At 39.9% G+C, this 18,830-nt stretch overlaps 1 protein-coding gene across 4 annotated transcripts in view; it reads left to right on the top strand.

Annotated features, from left to right (window-relative positions):
* SCN8A (sodium channel, voltage gated, type VIII, alpha subunit) overlaps window positions 1-18,830 on the top strand; it is a 212,250-nt gene that overhangs the window by 40,522 nt on the left and 152,898 nt on the right. For 2 of the 4 annotated variants that reach the window (XM_006870028.1, XM_006870027.1), the window contains exons 2-5: window positions 6,019-6,137; window positions 6,823-6,912; window positions 8,009-8,137; window positions 9,744-9,835. In XM_006870028.1, coding sequence (XP_006870090.1) covers window positions 6,019-6,137; window positions 6,823-6,912; window positions 8,009-8,137; window positions 9,744-9,835 — 430 coding nt within the window. Of the gene's footprint in view, window positions 1-6,018; window positions 6,138-6,822; window positions 6,913-8,008; window positions 8,138-9,743; window positions 9,836-9,990; window positions 10,083-18,830 lie in introns of all 4 variants that reach the window. The other 2 variants (XM_006870026.1, XM_006870025.1) reach the window with 1 other exon arrangement.

Below are 18,830 nucleotides of genomic sequence, written 5' to 3'. Positions count from 1 at the left end.
ACTATGGGATAAAGCACTGGATCTCAAGGTTGTTTTGAACCACAAGGTTTATGGTTCAAACTCACCAGCTGCTCCTTGGAAACCCTGTACATGGTCGCTAGGAGTCAGCACCAACTCGATGGTACTTAACTATATATATACATGAACTTTGGTGAATTGAGTGAAAAATTATTGATTATGTTTAACAAATCATACATTTTGTTTCATCTCAGTGATTGCAACCTTGTTCTTGCAAAAATTTTCTGCCTGTGGTTCTGATTTCCATTTTTGGAATTATATTTCCAGGCCTGTCTTCAGAGTAAAGAACCGTTCTGCCAGATATAGTATTCTTGGTTGACAGTTCTCTTCTTTCAACACTTTAAATACGTCACTCCATTACCTCCAAGGTTTCTGATGAGAAACTGGCACCTGATTTTATTATAAGGAGCCTTGGTGGCACACTGGTCCTTAAGTAAAAGAAGCAGTTAGAACCCACCAGCTGCTCTGTGGAAGAAAGATGTGGCAGTCCGCTTCCATAAGGATTTACTGCCTCTAGGAGCTCTGGTAGCGTAGTGGTTACGAATCGGGCTGGGAACCTTAAGGTCAGCGGTTCGAAACTACCAGCCGCTCTGCGGGAGAAAGATGAGGCTTTCTACTCCCGTAAGGATTTACACCCTCGGAAACCCTGTACAGGGTCGCTATGGGTTGGAACCGACTCGACGGCACTTAACAACAACAACAACAAGGCTTGCTATGAGTTGGAATTGAATTGGATTTACCACCTCTAGGCTTGCTATGAGTTGGAATTGAATTGGTGGCAATGGGTTGCTTTAATTTTACTGTACATGAGTATTCACTTTTCTCTTGCTGCTTTCTCTATCTTTAATTTTTGAGATCTTGATTATAATGTATCTTTGGGTGAATCTCTTTAGGCTTATCTTTCTTAGATTTCTTAAACTGCTTAGTTTTGTTTATTCATAACCTTTGTCAGATTTGAAAAGCTTCCTGTCATTAGTTCTTTAAATATTCTTTCTATCCATTTCTCTCTGTGTTTCCTTCTGAAATTCACATAATGTGTAAGTTCACCTCATGATGTTCTATATTTCCATTAGGTTATGTTCAGTCTTGAGCTTTTCCTTGTTGCTCAGACTCCATAATTTTGGCTACTTTATCCTCTGGTTCACCCACTCTTCTGCCATCTCAAATCTGTTGTTACATTGATTTTTTCCCAGCTATTGTGTCATTCAGTTTGAGTATTTGTTTGATTTTTCTATAGTGTGTATCTTGTTATTTATGTTCTCATTTTGTCCATGCATTGCATTCCTGATTTTCTTTAGTTCTTTGTCTATGTTTTCCATAAGTTCTTTGACTTATTTAAATATTGTTGTATTATATTCTTCCAATTTGCACATTAATTGGACTTCCATAAATACAATTTATCTCCCTTCAACTTGCTCACTTGAATGAACCATTATTTTCAGTTTCTTGGTGTGCCTTGTGATCTTTTGTTGAAGCAAGGACATTAGAATTTTATAAGATATTAACTTTATCAATTTCTTTGTATATATGATATTTTCTGTAGTACTAATTTGTACAAGAAACTCAGAGGTGGGCATATCCTTTAGACTGCTTCCTGCTCTCACTTCTTGCCTGTAATATCTCTGGTTCAGGCCAGACCAGGATCCTTTAGCAGTTCCCAAACTGGTCAGAAAGCATACGCTGATTTATCTACTCTCAGTCCTTGGTCAGGACTTTCTGCCCACTCTGAGGGCTCTAATTCTGGCCAGAGTGAAGTTTCAGTCTTTCAGACCACCTCCAGACAGGTGAGAATATACAACCTGAACAGCCTGGTAATAAGGTTTGTCTTCTTTTAAAGCTAAAGCTCAGCAATACTGCAGCTGCTTGTCTGCCACACAAGGAAGGGGAAAGGCAGAAACAGTGGAAGAAGTGCTTTTCCTACTTATGAGATTTTGTCCTTGTCTTGATTTGGTTTGCTGCTCCTTGCTATAGTACTTTGCTCTCTATTTCAGAGTTTACACAAGGCTGAGTACAGACTTCTAGTTGCTTTTCTTCATATTCATGGAGCGTCAGGATCTTAGTTTATGCTGCCATCTTCCCAGAATTCCCACTTTGATCCATTTTGAGTTTGGTTTTGTGTATGGTGTGAGGTGGGGGCCAACCGCATTCTTTTGGAGATCCAGCTGTCTCAGCACCATTTATGAATGAGACTATTATTTCACTTTGGATTGGCTTGGCACTCTTTTAAAAGGTCATTTGATCACAGATAATGAATTTATTTCTGGACTCTCAAGTCATTTACATTGATCCATAAGTCTATCTTTATGCTAGCACCATAAAGTCTTGGTTACTGTAGCTTTATAGTAAATTTTGAAATCAGGAAGTGTGTGTCTTCTAATATTGTACCTCCTTTTCAAGAGTATTTTGAAAAAAAAAGAGTATTTTGACTGTCTAGATCCCTTGCATTTCCATATGAATTTTAGGACCAGCTTGATTTATCAAAAAGGGTAGAAGGAGTTTTGGTAGTGATTGTATTGAAGCTATAGGATCAACTTGGGGGAATTTTGCCATCTTAACAGTATTGTCTTTCAATCCATGAATATGGGATGGTGTTCTTTCATTTCTTTAACAGTGCTTTGTAGTTTTAAGTGTACAAGTCTTTTAACATTTCTTTTGTTAAATTCATTCTTAAGTATTTTATTCAGTTTAATGCTGAATATTTTACATTTCTCAATTTATTTTCTTAATTGTTCATGCTAGTGCTTAGAAATACATCTAATTTTTGTGTAACGATCTTATATTTTGCAACCTTGCTGAACTTGCTAATGGCTCTGTGTGTGTGTGTGTATCCCTTAGGGTTTTCTATAGACAAGATTCTATCTGTACACAGAGGTAGTTTTATGTCTTCCTTCCCAATCTGTATGCCTGGTATTTCATTTCATTGTCTAATTGCCCTGGCTGGAACCTCCCTTGCAACGTTGATTACAAGTGAAGAGAGTGGACATCCTTGTCTTGTGTCTGATCTTAGAGGAAAGCTTTCAGTCTTTCATCAATCACTATGATTTTAGGTGTGGGCTTTTCATAGATACTCTATGGGTTGAATGTTTTTATTATGAAAGGAGGTATCGTGAATTATCTAATGTCTCTTCTAGCCATAGTCTGTAAATCCCAGCAAACAGTGTTTCTGCCTTGCTGGGTCTGGGTAAGAGAATGTTGGAGATGATACTGATAGGATGACGTGATTCAGCTATGAAAGCTACCAGAGTTCATTCTAATTGTGAAAACTTGAAATTCTAGCATGGGTTTACAATGAGCCAAGCAGGAAGGAGGAATCTCATTACCATCATAGAAAAGCCAGGAGTGGAGTGTGTCCTTTGGACCTGGAGATCCTAGTGCATTGAACTTCCTGGACCCAAGGACAGAAAGCTGTGATACCAGAGGAGTGGCAGATGAGCAACAGAAGCCAAGAACCAGAACATAAGACAGAGCAGTGGGCTTCCCAGCCCACGGAGTGACTATGGACTGGAAACTTGCTTATAGAGTGGGGTGCTTCCAGGAACTTAAGTTGGGGAGCTAGGTTTGCTGACCCACACAGCTAGAGCTGAGTGCCTCAGGCTGAGGTTTAGGGTGGAGTAGTGTGCCCCATGGGCATTTATCAGCAGCTGACTGGAACAATGATACCCTGAGCATTTCTGACCCTGAATTGTAATCTGTTAATTTCCCTAATCAACCCCTTAACTGAGTATGATGTCTTGAGTTCTGTGTGGCTATCGCAATGGATTACCGAATTTAGCTGAGTAAGAGATTTATGAATGGATGATTTGTTGTCACATATTGTTGCAGGTGTTAACTTTTGTGTGTGTCTGTTGAGATAATGGAGTCCTGGTGTGGCACTATAAGATAAGTGCTAGACTGCAAACCACAAGTTTGGCAGTTCAAAACCACCAGCCACTCTTGGAAACCCTATTCAGGGTTTCTACGATTCGAAACTGACTCGACAGCACCTACAATATTGAAAAAAATACTGTGGCTATTGCCCTTTATTGATATCATGTATTAACAGTGATTGGGTATTTAAAATGTTGAATCAACTTTACATTCCTAGGATAAGTCCTATTGGGTCATAATGTATAATCCTTTTATTGTTGTTGTTGTTTTAAGTTTTTATTGTGAACTGAGTGATCGTTTACATGGGAGAACATTGGCTTTATACCATCGTTTCATTGCAATGATACAGTCTCCTCCGTGCATCATCATTCAACAGTATTTGCTTCCATTCCCTGTTTTGTTTGTTGTTTTTTGGTGGGGAAGATGTACACAGAAGCACGCAGGAATATATAATAATTTAAACAACCAAAGGGCACATTCTACAGGCCTGCCTCCTGGCCACCAGCACCCAGTTCTCTTCTCTTTCCATGAGTCCAGAGTCCTTAGCTGCTCTCTTTCTCCACGTCATCATCTCTGCCTCCATCTCTGGTGTCACTGCTTCTCTGGATAGAGTCCTGCACTTTGCTTGTGCTCTTCTCTCTTTATGGTCCTAGGGTCCTCTATTTCTGTGCTGTAAGATTAACTACTTCCCTGTTTTTGTTACAAAACTTCTACCTTTACAGTTGTGACAGTAGCAATTAGTCATAATAACTATTTCTCACTATTGAATTATGAGAATCTTATCCCCCATCTCTTTTCACCAGACCTGTCTTAAGAAGATTGTATAATCCTTTTTATATGCTGCTGGATTCTGTTACCTTTCATTTTCATAAGAGATTGGTCTATATTTTGTGTGTATGAGACCGAGATAGCTTTGGTTTTGTTATTAGGGTATTACTGGCCTCGGGATAAGTTGGAAAGTCTTTCTTTCTTCTGTTTTTTGGAATAGCTTGTGAAGGATTGCTGTTAATTATTCTTTTTTAAACATTTGGTAGAATTCATCAGTTAAGCCATCTGGTCCTGGGTTTTTCTCTAAGGGGATTCTTTTATTAATGCAAAGATCAGGTGATTATTTATAGTGCAATCCATTTGAGCATGTATGTATGAGTGTGTGTCATAAAGGATATACCTATATGCTTGTATTTACACAGATAATTTCCGGAAGGATATACACAAAACTGGCAGAAAAGGGTATCTTTAAGTAATGGGTTGGAATTTAAAGTCTCTTTTTTAAAAAATAGTCATGTATTTTAATTTGGGGAGAGGTTGCTGCTTAAAATGACTAATGAAGTTGTTAGGGCCTCTATGAGTCGGAATGGACTCAGTGGCAATGAGTATGATAGAAATGGCTATTGGTAAGGTCTCTTGCCTTAGAAACCAAATTGGAAAGTAAGTATTATAAGTACATTTGAGTTTACAGTAAGTTCCCAGGTTACAGAACATCCAGTTTACAAATAATTTGTACGTACCCTTTGTTGTCAGGTGTGCATGATTATTATTTAGCCTTAACTTCAGCACCAGAAAAGGAGCAACGCCTTTCCCATGATCTAAAAGCTGACTGTGATAAAGAATTTATTGTGAGTAGGGAGGGGACTCCTGGTGTGGTGCTGTAGGATCAGCACTGAACTGCAAACCATAAGGTTGACAGTTCAAACCCACCAGTTGCTCCTCGGAAACCCTATGAGTGGGAACTGACTTGACAGCACTTAACTAGGGAAGGGTTGGCTCAGATGTTTCAAAATGAGGGTAAATTTACATAGCAACAAAGGGTTGTTGTTGTTAGGTGCCATGGAGTCAGTACCGACCCATAGCGATGGCTACTCATAGCTACTCAACAAATTCTTTATCACAGTCAGCTTTTAGATCATGGGAAAGGCGTTGCTCCTTTTCTGGTGCTGAAGTAAGGCTAAATAATAATCATGCACACCTGATACAACTCACTTACAAATTTGACGTTAAAAACACATTTAGGAACGGATCTGGTTTGTAAGCCAGGGAATGCCTATATTCATTCCTTGCCTAGAAAAAAGTTATTTCATGTGGTGATTAATAATATTATGCTTTAATAATTTCTCTCTTTTTCTTTCTCTACAGACCTTTGTAGTATTAAACAGAGGGAAAACTCTCTTCAGATTTAGTGCCACGCCTGCCTTGTACATTTTAAGTCCTTTTAACCTGCTAAGAAGAATAGCTATTAAAATTTTGATACATTCATATCCTTTTCTACAAGTGTGGGATGAGTGCAGCAATTTGCATGTTGCTTGTATACATGTCTTAATTTTGACACCTTGATTATGTGTAAGTTTTTTTTAACCAACCATTTAGCTGTCTGCCCTACCAGTCCTAGTTTAAGAGTGAATTCCTGCCAAATCTCAAGTGGAGCTTCAGCAGTTTTGTTTTATAAAGATAATGTTATTAGTGTCCTGGAATGTTATTGGTATCAGTAAAAGGGACAGATTTTAAGATAACTATTTGGTGAAGACTTATTTTTCAAGTGCTGAGATTTTAGTAATTTCATCCAGTACCAGATTATTCTGCTTTTTAATGTATTAAGATCCAGTATTAGAATTTTTTTAAAGCTACCCCTTAAATTGCAAGTAATTAATTGCATGAATTAGATACCTACCTTGAATTTTTTAATTTCTTGAGCACTGAGATACTTTATCAGATTAAATGGCTTCCTTGGTACAGCTATTTACATGGATAAGAACAATCTTTTCTGGTATTTGCTCCCCTTAAATAGAAAATGTCAATTAATTTGTATGGTCTGACTTTTTCCATCTTATTAGTATGGGAGCACATATGACAGATGAAAATTGATACCTAATGTGAAATCCATCTGCTTTTGTGGGGTGGGGAGTCTAATTTTTATGTATTTTCCCCTTGACTCTTCTCTACAGTATTTAGCATGATCATTATGTGCACTATTTTGACCAACTGTGTATTCATGACTTTTAGCAACCCACCTGAATGGTCCAAGAATGTGGAGTAAGTAGCTTGTTTATTTGTGTCTTTTAAATTTTCTAGTCTCTGGATCCTAACTTTGTCATATTTTATCCATTAAGGAAAGATTTTTGTTATTGCCCACTCTTCTTCATAGTTGTTGTTAAGTACCGTGGAGTCGGTTCCGACTCATAGTGACCCTGCACAGGGTTTCTGAGGCTGTAAATCTTTATGGGAGCAGAACGCCTCATCTTTCTTCCGCGGAACCGCTGGTAGTTTTGAACTGCCAACCTTGAGGTTAACAACCCGATTCGTAACCACTACGCTACCAGAGCTCCTTCTTCTTCATAGAGATGAGTGAAAATATAGCTATTGTTTGTTGGAATGTATGAAATACCTTATAAGTCAACTCTGGAAAGGAAGTGCGCTCTCAAACGTCCTGTCTTTCACTCCTGTCCTTTTCTATGCCTTGGGCTTAGCGGCCCCATCACCATCTTGTACTTTCAGTTTCTGGTGATACTGTATTCTTCTCCAATATTAGCTTTCCTTCCTTTTTGACCCTTCTAAGGAGTCCTGGTGTGGCACTGTAGGGTAAGCACTGGGCTGCTAACCACAAGGTGGGCAGTTCAAACCCACCAGCTGCTCCTTCCAGGGTCGCTATGAGTCGGAGGAACTATGAGGAGCGTGGTGGCTCTGTAGGATCAGCACTGGACTGTGAACCACAAGGTCAATGGTTCGTGCCCACAAGTCACTCTGCAGGAGAAAGATGAGGCTTTCTACTCCTGCAAAGATTTACAGTCTCCATGAGTCGGAACTGACTTGATGGAACTTAACAGCAAAGCTTAAATATAGTTCTGGGGCCTGTTCACCTGGCTCAAAATGATCATGCATGTCAATATGTAGTTGCATCCATGAACTATCCTTCAGAATCCTACACAGCATTCACAAGTTCTTGGTTTGTGCATTTCAGTAAGTTTCATTCAAAACATTCCTTTCTCCTTTTTTTTTTGCGTTAGCCTATGTCCTTTCCATTTTGTCTGTTTTCACTGAAGTCACACTTTAGGCAAGTGTTATCTTAAAAGGTTCATTTAAAGTTTCTTTCTGTTTAGAAATTGCCTCAAGCTATCCATTCCTTTGACAGGTACACGTTCACAGGGATTTATACGTTTGAATCATTAGTGAAAATTATTGCAAGAGGTTTCTGCATAGATGGCTTTACCTTTTTACGGGATCCATGGAACTGGTTAGATTTCAGTGTCATCATGATGGCGTAAGTTCTCTGCCTATTTTGTTGGTGTTCTCGGTATGGGTGTGTGTGTGTGTGTGCTTGTGTTCCTGGGGCCAGTGGTGTGACAGTGTATGTATGTGTGGGTTGAATGAGGAATTAATTATGGGCTTGTGTTTTTATTTCTTGCTGGTGAGGACCTCTTGTGATACAGGCAACAAACAGTGTGATTCTGTGGGAGAAGGTAAGCAGTGGGTTTACAGCTGGGAGAGAAAACAGGAGGTGATTTCCCACTGACAATCCCTCATAAGAGGGGAATTCAAAAAGTTCATGAAAAATGGATTTAAAAGGTCATGGAGTTTTTCCACGATTTTTTTAAAGCCCCCTCATATTTCCTCCTCCCATATAACATTAACTGAGGTTTGCATGCCCATCACTAGGGGGCCTATGTGAAGACTTAGAATTTCTTAGGTATGAATCTTAAGCTGAAAATGAGTTTCCTGGATATGTTATATCCCATGTAATTTAATAAGACTGGCCAGGTGTTGCAGACTTCAAAGCATTAGTCAGGGTATCCAAACGAAAGAATTACTGTCCAGACTTTGCAACTATTGCTAGAGACCAGTCTAACTCCACATTGGTGTGCTAGTGACTCGAAGTAGTTTGTGTGGTTTCACCAATGCCAATGTTACCTCTCTGAGAAATGGTAAAAAGACAATAGGAGGCTTTATTATTTTTCTTTCTGGGTTGGGAAAGAGCTTTGTGGTTTGATAGCGGCTGGGGCTGTTGTGTATGTTTGTGTGTGTGTGTCTGCAGATGTGTAAGAGGGTACATTTGTGAGTGTATGGATCCAGGCATCCACTAGAAAGATATGTTCCAACTAGTAAAATGTGAATGAATGCTATGCACTAAATATTTGAAACTGGAATGTTGACTTTCTTTTAAGGCAGTTTCTAGCTTCCACGTCTTATGAATGCATACTGGCATTCATTGAAATATAAGTGTCCTTGGTAGGCACAGAATTGGTGATAAAATGGGCATTTAACATAATGTTTGTTCTGAGGCCATGATTTGGACTTTACTGAGCATATCTTGTCATAGGCTAAGATTTTGCCAATAGGCATGACTGCAAAGATATGCATGCAGTTCTCAGGCAAATCACTTGGCTATAGAGACATTTAGCCATTTTTACCATTCTCAAATCAGGAGTTATTTTAATATAGATTTATTCATGGGGGACACTCCTGCTTCAGGAGTGTCTCCATTTTCTAAGAAATCACTCACAGAACTTGGGATACCGCCGGTGTTTTCTTTTACCAAAAAAAAAAAAAAAAGAAAGAAAGAAAGAAATGGGCTGAGAATAAAGACATTCTGGTGGGAATCAGCATATCACTATGCTGATTAAAAGAGTAACCACCCCCGACCCTCACCCCCACCCCAGCCCGGGAACTCCTGGTTCTAATGCACTTGGAGTTCTCCTTGCCCAATTAAAAAAAAAAGGAAGTGTTACTAAAGAATTTATATTTCGAAATTTTTCTTTTTCTAGGGAAGATATTAAATCATAGCTTGTATGTAAGACCCTTTCTCTCCCCCATTCCCAAACCCTCGCCCAATGGTACCATTACAAGTTAACTTTGGTTTGATTCTGCAGGTATATAACAGAGTTTGTAAACCTAGGCAATGTTTCAGCTCTACGCACTTTCAGGGTACTGAGGGCTTTGAAAACTATTTCGGTAATCCCAGGTAAGATGGCCCGGGGTTGGTGTTAGGTGTTGGGTTAGGGCCCTGACGTGACGTATTGTACTTTTTGTTTTGTTGTGGTTTTGTTTTTTCCTTTGGTGTTTGTGTTTGTGTCTGTGTTTGTCATTGGTGTCTGTGTGTGACCTCCCTTACTACAGATATGTGACAGAGTTTGTGGACCTGGGCAATGTCTCAGCGCTGAGAACATTCAGGGTTCTCCGAGCTTTGAAAACTATCTCTGTAATTCCAGGTGAGAAAATTCAAGCACAAGACTGATTTTGCCTCATCTCCTCTTTCCCCGCCATTCATTCTATCCACCACATTCTAAGCCGGCATCAGCACCGTTGAGATGGCCTTGCATTCTGCATGTCTTTCCTGGGAGAGGATCTCTGGACTGGCTCTTTGGCCTTTAGGCAATGTTCTCTGCTTGCCAGGCATGCAACACCCATTCCATCCACGCTTGTCAGAAAGCACGTGCACAAGCATCACTAGACTCTTACAGTATCTGAAAACATTGCCACAGAGCTGGTGTCTCTTTGAATATGTCATTTGCTTCCTTGCCTCATGGAATTACAGTAATTTTAACATTCACCATTCCTCCATTGCTTATGATTTCCAGGCTTCCTATAGCATGGTTTGCTGATGGGATGTCATTCAAAGAATTGTACTTTTACTGTAACTGGGCTTGTGGAATTATTCCATCACAGAAGAGACTGACCCAGTTAACTAGTCCAGTATTACAGTTAAGTTCAAGAGCCTTGGAATCAGTGAACTGTAGTAACACTATCACATTCTGGTGTGGCATTTGGGATAATATACTGGACCGAAAGGTTGGTTTGAACTGCGAGATCGGTGGTTCAAACTCACCAGCCATTCCTTGGAAACCCTATACAAGGTCTCTGCGAGTTGGAAACGACTCGACGGCACTTAACAACAACAACAATCACATTCTACTGCTGTTTCACTAAAATAAGAACCAGTAGTCACCTGCTGTACACATACTCAAAACTCACTCTCAAATATGAATCCCAGGGAAAACTTATGCAGGTTCTTTTAAAAAAAATCAAAGGTAAGATAAGACACAGTTAAAAGTAGTGAAACATCTAAACATACGGGCAAATAAAAAGTAGCAAAACTTGAGAAAGGAAAAGGAATCAGTAGGTGGATTGGTAAGGTAGTCTATGAAATGTCTGCCTTTTTCTTGTTGATCCTTTTGAAGGTTATGGAACCCTTTGAGAATTAGGAGATCGTTCACAAACCCTACACTCCACTCCCCTGAGACCCATCTGTAATTAAGATTGCTTAATTTTATTTAAATCCTGGCAACTGGGTAATGCTGTGTTTCTAAAGACCGGTCTTGAACTGTAGATTGGAAGATGTTTTAGTTGGTTTTATAAACCTAAAATACACAAACACTAATTTGGCAGAGGTCAAGACTGTGCTCTTGGTGGTTACTTTAAGTCACATTCAGGGATTTTCAAGGAAGACTCCCTAGAGACCAGCCTGCCCACTGCAGTTTTATAGAAACCAGAGCACGAAGAACAGAACATCCTATCCTGGCACCTGGTGGCTTTTCCCCTTGTAAATGACTCCGAAATATTTCTCTTTCTCCTTTTCAACAGTATCTCAATATCAGCCGAGGGGGAAGTATAAACATACAATCCTGTGAGAGCAGACTTGGACTGTGGTTTACTGAAAACCATGGGGAAACTAGACATTGGTTTTCCCATAGACAAATGTGGGCCATAGAGTGGGCCAGTTAATTAGTGCCTGGAATATACTCAAGACAAATTCCTTTATTTCTAGTAATATTTGCTTACTCCTTATCAACTAGGAACTGGATGTCAGATGGAGTGTATCCTTCTTGGCAAAACAACAACAACAACAAGGCAAAACAACCACCCTGACATTTCAAGGTTTAATTCTGACCATTATAAATTCGTTTGACAGAAAGCCCAGCTCATTCTCCAAGAGCTTCCTGCAGCACACTGATGGTGGCCTGATGCTTCAGCAGGTCTTGTCTTATTTTTCCAGGCATCTGGAATGCCAGATCTTTACCTTCATCTTTCATTTGGTCTGCCTGTCCTCCTCTGGCCCCTTTAAAACATGATCCCGAGTTTTCTGCTCACTTCCCCCAGCGCACTCTGCAAGGCATCTGTCTCTTCATGTTCTTGTGATCTCAGAACTTCTCTTCCAGCGTTAAATTGGAAAGCTGTGTTCTGTTCACTAACTAGGGCAGCAGATGCTATCTCTGGTCTAGTTCATAGCTTCTGCCTCTGCTATGTGGCTAACTTGTCACCACAGCATTTCTGCAGTATAACTTTTGACTAATGTCACTTTATTGTTCATACTCCAGTACTCTCTCACTCTTTCTCTGTACATAATATATATATATATATATATATATGTTGGGGTGGGGAGAGGGCTACAAAAAGTTCATGGGAAAATTCCATTATCTTTTCATTCCATTTTTCTATGAACTTTTTTGTAGAGGCTTCCTAGCGACTGACCCCTAAGGGGTATTCTACACTCCATCAATGGTTAGAGTTGGAGCAGTTGTTATTATGAAGAAGAAACCTAAGACCAAAGAAAGAGTTTGTATCAAGATTTAGACATCAGCTTCAGACCTTCCTGGATTCCTGTTTCTGAAAGCGTACCCAATTGAGTCAGCTCTGAGGGGTCAACTGGGATGGAAAATTATTTTAAAGGATGATAGTGGGTCCCTAGGTTGGGCAGACAGCTGCTCTAACATACAGGCATACCTTGTTTTATTGTTCTTCGCTTTTTTGCACTGTGTAGATATTGCCCCCCCTTTTTTTTTACAAATTAGAGGTTTGTGGCTACCCTGATAGGTCTATCAGCACCATTTTTCCAACAACATGTGCTCATTTGTGTCTCTATACCACATTTTAACAGTTCTCACAATATTTCAAACTTTTTCATCATGCTCTTACATACAGAATGGTGTAAACACAACTTTTTATATGACTTTCATATGCACTGGAAAAGCAAAAACATTGTGTGTCTCGCTTTATTGCAATATTCACTTTATTGCTGCGTTTAGGACCAAACCCACAGTAGCCCCAAGGCATGCCTGTACTAAGCTACAAGTTGGCAGTTTGAACCCACTCAGTGGCATTGTGGAAGAAAGGTCTGGCAATCTGCTGTAAAGGCTGCAGCCAAGAAAACCGTAAGGAGCAGTTCTAATCAGTCACACAAACTTGCCATGAATCAGACTCAGCTCAACCAGTCTGGGTTTTGGGGGTGAAAGCCAATCCCTTAGCAGCTCACTCTGAGACTTGGCGTAATTGGTACTTGAATTAAGGTGTGACTTTTAATCACAAGTCCATTCCCTCCTTTTAGAGTTAGTAGGAGAAGTCAGTACCTGCTGTTTAGTAAATGATGCATCTCTGATGGAGAGACTCATCTCATCCTGTGTAAAAAAGTCTGTACTTGTTTATCATACTTTCTGCCACAGAAGGGTATTGTCTTGTTCCCATGAGGCTATTTCCCTGGTGTCTTTTTTGGTGTGAGTTAGTGGGCCTGGGACCATCCCTTGCTTCTATCAGTGACTTCACTGATACGGAAGTGGCTCATTAGCAACTTGATTTTGCATACCAACTTTTCTCATAGCTGACTTCAGTGGAGTTTCTCTTTTTGCCTTCTCCTGTTCCCAGTGTGATTATAGGCTTTTGGCAAAGCTGCCAAACAGAGTGGAAAGAGAGCAGCCATGGAATCGACATGGGGGCTACAAACTCACAAAACTCTCCAAAGCTCAGCTTCCTTTATGAGGGTTTCACTTTTCAGAGCCCCCCCATCCATAGCCCTAACCCCCAATTTACCTGGACTGACACTGTCCTCCCTCTTAGCATCTTTGGTAGCTATTCTGAATGCGTCAAGACTGCTAGGAATAGCAAAACAATGACCAGTAAAGTACATCAGTCACCTACAGCCTTTTGCATAAAAAATGCTTTAGTCCTTTTTATACCTTTGTTGTTGTTGTGAAGTGCCACTGAGTCGGTTCCGACCCATGGTGACCCTGTGTAGCGTTTCCGAGGAGAAGCTGGTGAGCTTGAAATGCCAACCTTGCAGTTCAAACGGCTTGGCAGGCTGGCGTATTAACCCACAGCGCCACACCAGGACTCCTCTTATACCTTAGAAAAGCCCAAATCCACATTTTAATTGCTGACTGAAGATTTGGATATATATCTTAGTTCGTGGTTTCCCTTTTGATTCTAAGGGATTGACTCGAGAGCACTGCACCCCATACTTCATGCTGAAAGGATCAGTTATTAAGGAAATCGTTTCTAAATTTTCTTTGGTCTGGAACTTAGCAGATTTAACTTGACATTGAAATACTCTGTTTAGAAGTGTAGATGCCTTTTCACTTTGTTCTTGCTTAGTATTTACCTGGGACCTGGATCTACACATGAGCTTCTGAGTGACACTTCTGACTGTCGCAGATTCATCTTCTTCACCCTGTGACCGTGCACCACAGGACTAACTAACATAGGGTGCAAATCTTCAGAGGAGGTTTTTCTTAGAGAGCAACATGCGGTGGTATAGATAAAACCAGCTGGGTGCGCCTCACTCCCATTTCCTGTTCATTTCTATCATCATGTACATGGTTCCACAAAAGCACTTAACTTGTTCTCTGATTGCCAGCACTCTTTTAATATCATTTTACTCTCTTTAGAGTTATACTGTCTTGATTATTTTTCTTTTGAATATTTTCTCTCTGCTTGTGTTTCTTGCACTCCATACCTGTGGTATTAAGTAGGAAGCAGGGAAAATGATGGGCCCTCTCTTTCCCATCCCAGTCTCAAGAAGAAAGCATGGCAAAGGGAGATAGAAACTGTTTTAAGACTATATTCAGATTGCCTGTTTCCTTTAAAATATTCTTGTTACTGATCCAGTTGCTTTTGTATTTCTTTTTCCACATTACTTCTCAGGAAAAATAACTACAGACTAAAGCAATAGTCTTAGGTGGGAAAAAAACAGAGGCTTAAAGACCTCACTGACCCACTTTTTTGAGCTAGTTTTGTTTCGTTTTGGTCAGACTTTGGGGTGTGTGAATCTAGAGTGAATAAATCCACAGTCTCCAGCTCTCTCCCAAATTACTCCAAGAACTTCCAAGAAGAATCATCATGGCGACTGAGTCTGCAACAGCAAAGTTGACCTGGCTCCACCCCTAGGACTTTTCTGGACCCAAGCCAGCTTTTGGGAGTTGGGGAACTGTTCTTTTCCCTGGTTTGAGAACTGCTTGTTCTTTCTGAGTCCTGTTCCAATATTAATTTTGGAGGAGAACTGGCTGATGTGATTCAAAACAGTTAGATTTTCCAACTTGGGCTATAAACTAGGGTCTATAAGTGTAGTTATAATCTGGCCATAACAGTGGTAGACATTTTGATCCCAGTATACATGGCTGATTTCTCTGAACTCAGCACTTGAGTAGGTTTTGTTCATTTGTTCCGGGGATTGGTAGGCATTATGAAAAGTAAGGGGAGATGACTCCATTGTTGCCTTGAACAGAGCAAAGTAGAATTTAGTTCTGTGGCAGTGGCCTCACCTACTCATCAAAATTCCTTCAATGTCTGACTTCCTCTCTGGTTGCTGACCTTTCTGTACCTTAGACCCAGCTATCTTTTCTTGATCTGCAGTAAATGTGTTAACAGCTTCTGCTGAGACACATCCCAATGCTAGTTAATGTTAGCCTTTTCCAAGAGTTCTTGCTGTCCAATTTGCCCCCACATGGCTTCTGCTGCACACTCTGTTGTGTAGGAGTCATTTGAAGGAGCATTCTGCTCTGTTTTGGATCATTGGTTTTCAGTCAGTATCTTGCTTATTCTAGCATGTGGTAGTGTGAGCCAATAGAAGAAGCAAGACAGCTTTTTTTTTCACAGCCAGAGCAGTAACATTCTCCATTCTTGCACACACATCAGTTGAGGAAATCTACCAGAAACGTCTTGCCTTTATTGACCTGTGCCGGTGGTAGCAGGAAACGCATTTGCTTGGCCACATGAGCTTGAGCTTAGGACATGCACTCATCCTCTCCGTAAATTTGGCATTGATATCTGCAAATATAGGTCATTTTGCAATTATTGACCCTAATGGAAGGAAGTAGAGTCTTGGCTGAGACCTGTATATTATCCAGCAACTGTTTACATTTAATATTATTGCGTAATTGTGTACCTTCCTTCACCTGCAGGCATTAAGCCACATTACCTTTCTTCTTCCTGTGTCACCCTCTGCTAGTAATCTGGACTCCTGGTGTGGCGCTGTGGGCTGATGCACTGGGCTGCAAAGCCGATTTGAACCACAAGGTCAACAGTACAAGCTCACTAGCTGCTTCTCGGAAACCCTATGTATAGGGTCTCTATGGGTTGGAACCGACTCAATGGCACTTAACCACAACAAATCTGGATGAGAATCTTGGAGACAACACTTTTTAGATGACAATAGTCAATGTTATTTAGATGATTATTCTTACTTAGTTAATATTTGTTTCTCTGAACCCCTGTGAAAAATAACTAAATACTACATATTTGAAGACTAAAAGAATTTTCATCAGAGAGATGAATTAAGCCCCAGACTTAAGCAAACTCATGAGGAATAGATTTTTTTTTTTTGGTTTTTGGACTCATGTTTATAGACTTCTTCAGCAATAGCATCTGCTTTATGGAGAAGAGATGTGATGCTCATCAGCTGGTTGTGAGCATTCACATCCATCCCCAGAAAAGTGATGGGTTATATGGATGGTTGGTACATTAGTTAAGACTCTTTGGTTGCAAGTAAAGGAATATAAGGGCAATTTGGCAATCCCAGAGTTGAAATGCCTCTGGGTTTATGGAAGTGACTAGAAGCCAGAGTTCAGAGGCAGAAAACCCCAGGTGCCAGGAGAAGACTTTGTCTCCATCTCCCTTTTTTCTATGTGTCTGCTTGTTTTTTTCCTTTTTCTCTCAGCATACTAATTACCTTTATGTCTCAGATACATCCTTATATAGTGATAGACTCTGGCTACTGATTAGCTCCCAAATCTATATATTATCATTCTCACCACACGAAAGACACTGTACTATCTCCTGTCCCGTGCCAAATTTCTGGAGAGAAGTACTATCTCCTGTCCCGTGCCAAATTTCTGGAGAGAAGTATCTGGATTTCAGTCAGATTTCCACCCTGACATCAGTGACCTACTGTGAGAGGGTCACCTCATAGAAACACGGCTGCTGGGAGCCTACCCTTCTGGAGTAAGGGACAGTGAAACAGATGGCCTGGGACTTCTTGTTATACAGGCTTACACCTATCCCGAGTTCCCAGCCCAGGAAAATCAGATTAGACTTACACGAAATTATATGCTTTTAAAAATTTATTTATTTTTAGCACATGCCAATTAGTTTGACTATTTTATGATATTATACTCTTGTTACTAATCCAGATAAGAGCTCACAGCTCGTTTCTCAAGAACAGGCCTTAGAAGATCATCCGGTGTTCAAAGAGTTGGTTGTCTGAGCCATCCAAAAGTAGGTGTGTAAGCCCTTCATCAAGAAGTTCAGGGAAAAACTTTCACAACTAATCATTTTTTTTTTTAAACTTATTGTGAATTGAATTAAGGTTTACAGACAAGATCCTGAGCTGTACATCCAGCAAATTATATGCTTTGTTTCATCTCAAATGATTACAACTATTCTTCAGTGACCAATTCAAGTATTCTCTTTTAAAGACATCACAAACCCAAAAGAGTAAAGCTGCATAATTTTAAGAGTTCAGAATTGAGTTGTTGACCTAATACAGACCTGCTCCAACCGAACCAAATAGAACTTTTCTATTCCTTAGCAATTCATGGAAATAACCTATTACTTAACTGTTTGATGATGCAGTTTCCCAGGGCATTAGGAATAAACAAGTCTAAAATTGTAGCTACTTAATGTCAAATAAATAAATGTCTCTTCCTTTTTGGAAAAAAATTCTTTAGTTTTTCCTCCAGTGCACACTGCAGTGTAGTGCTGTTGTATCCATATTCAAGATGAAAAAGGGACCGTAAATCTTTTCTGAAACAAGGTAGGCCATCCATAGGAACTGAGCCAGGAGCAGAAGTCTTTTTCATTCCTTGTCTGGTGTTCTTTCTGTGCAGCCCTTAGAAGAAAATCACGTTAGAAATGGCTGTGCCCTGACCTAGACAAGATCTTCCTAATCTCTTTGTTGGCCACCATCTCCATGGCTGGCCCACTCTGTACACATTCTTTTACTTCTCTGCAATCTGACTCTTGGCTCTTTTGTCTCTAATTCCTCTTAGATTGCCTTCAATATATCTATGTGAGAGGAGAGAAAAGTTCACATTTATTGTTTCAATAGAAAAATATTAAGTGCTTGCTCTGGACCAAAACTCCCATTGTCTTTCAATTCCACTTTCCCATGAACTTTTTGAAGCCCCTTTGTATTCTAGCCACAGCATCCATCACTACTGTTGGGTTCAGATTGACATCACTTGAACATTCTAGTTGGTCACTTGCAAATTACCACAAAAAAAGAGCCCTGCCCGTACTGCTAGTCATTTCCATACTGCCTGTTAGATCACCATTATACAAAGTTAGCTATGCTTAGTGTCATGACCCTAATCAGACCATTTTGATGATAGCAATGTATGTGTAGTAGTGATAGCTATTTGAGGACTTCAGAAAATTCTATTATCTTTTCATTTCAGTTTCTCATAAACTTTTTGAAGCACCTTGCAAATATTGAGCTGGTTATGAGCCAGATATCTTAGATACTTTATTCATCATCTTACTTAAACCTCACAACAATTTTAATATAAATCCCTTTTTACAGATATGTAAACTGAGGTTGACATATGTCATTTACTATATACCTGGTACTGTGTTAGGTGCTGATGCAATCATGCTTAATCATTAAAGTAACACTATATGATATTCTGGTAGCGTAGTGGTTACGAATCGGGCTGCGAACCTTAAGGTCAGCAGTTCGAAACTACCAGCTGCTC

The sequence above is a fragment of the Chrysochloris asiatica genome, unplaced genomic scaffold, assembly GCF_000296735.1.
Source record: "Chrysochloris asiatica unplaced genomic scaffold, ChrAsi1.0 scaffold00138, whole genome shotgun sequence".
Lineage (NCBI taxonomy): Eukaryota > Metazoa > Chordata > Mammalia > Afrosoricida > Chrysochloridae > Chrysochloris > Chrysochloris asiatica.
This window is presented reverse-complemented; position numbering and strand designations above follow the sequence as displayed.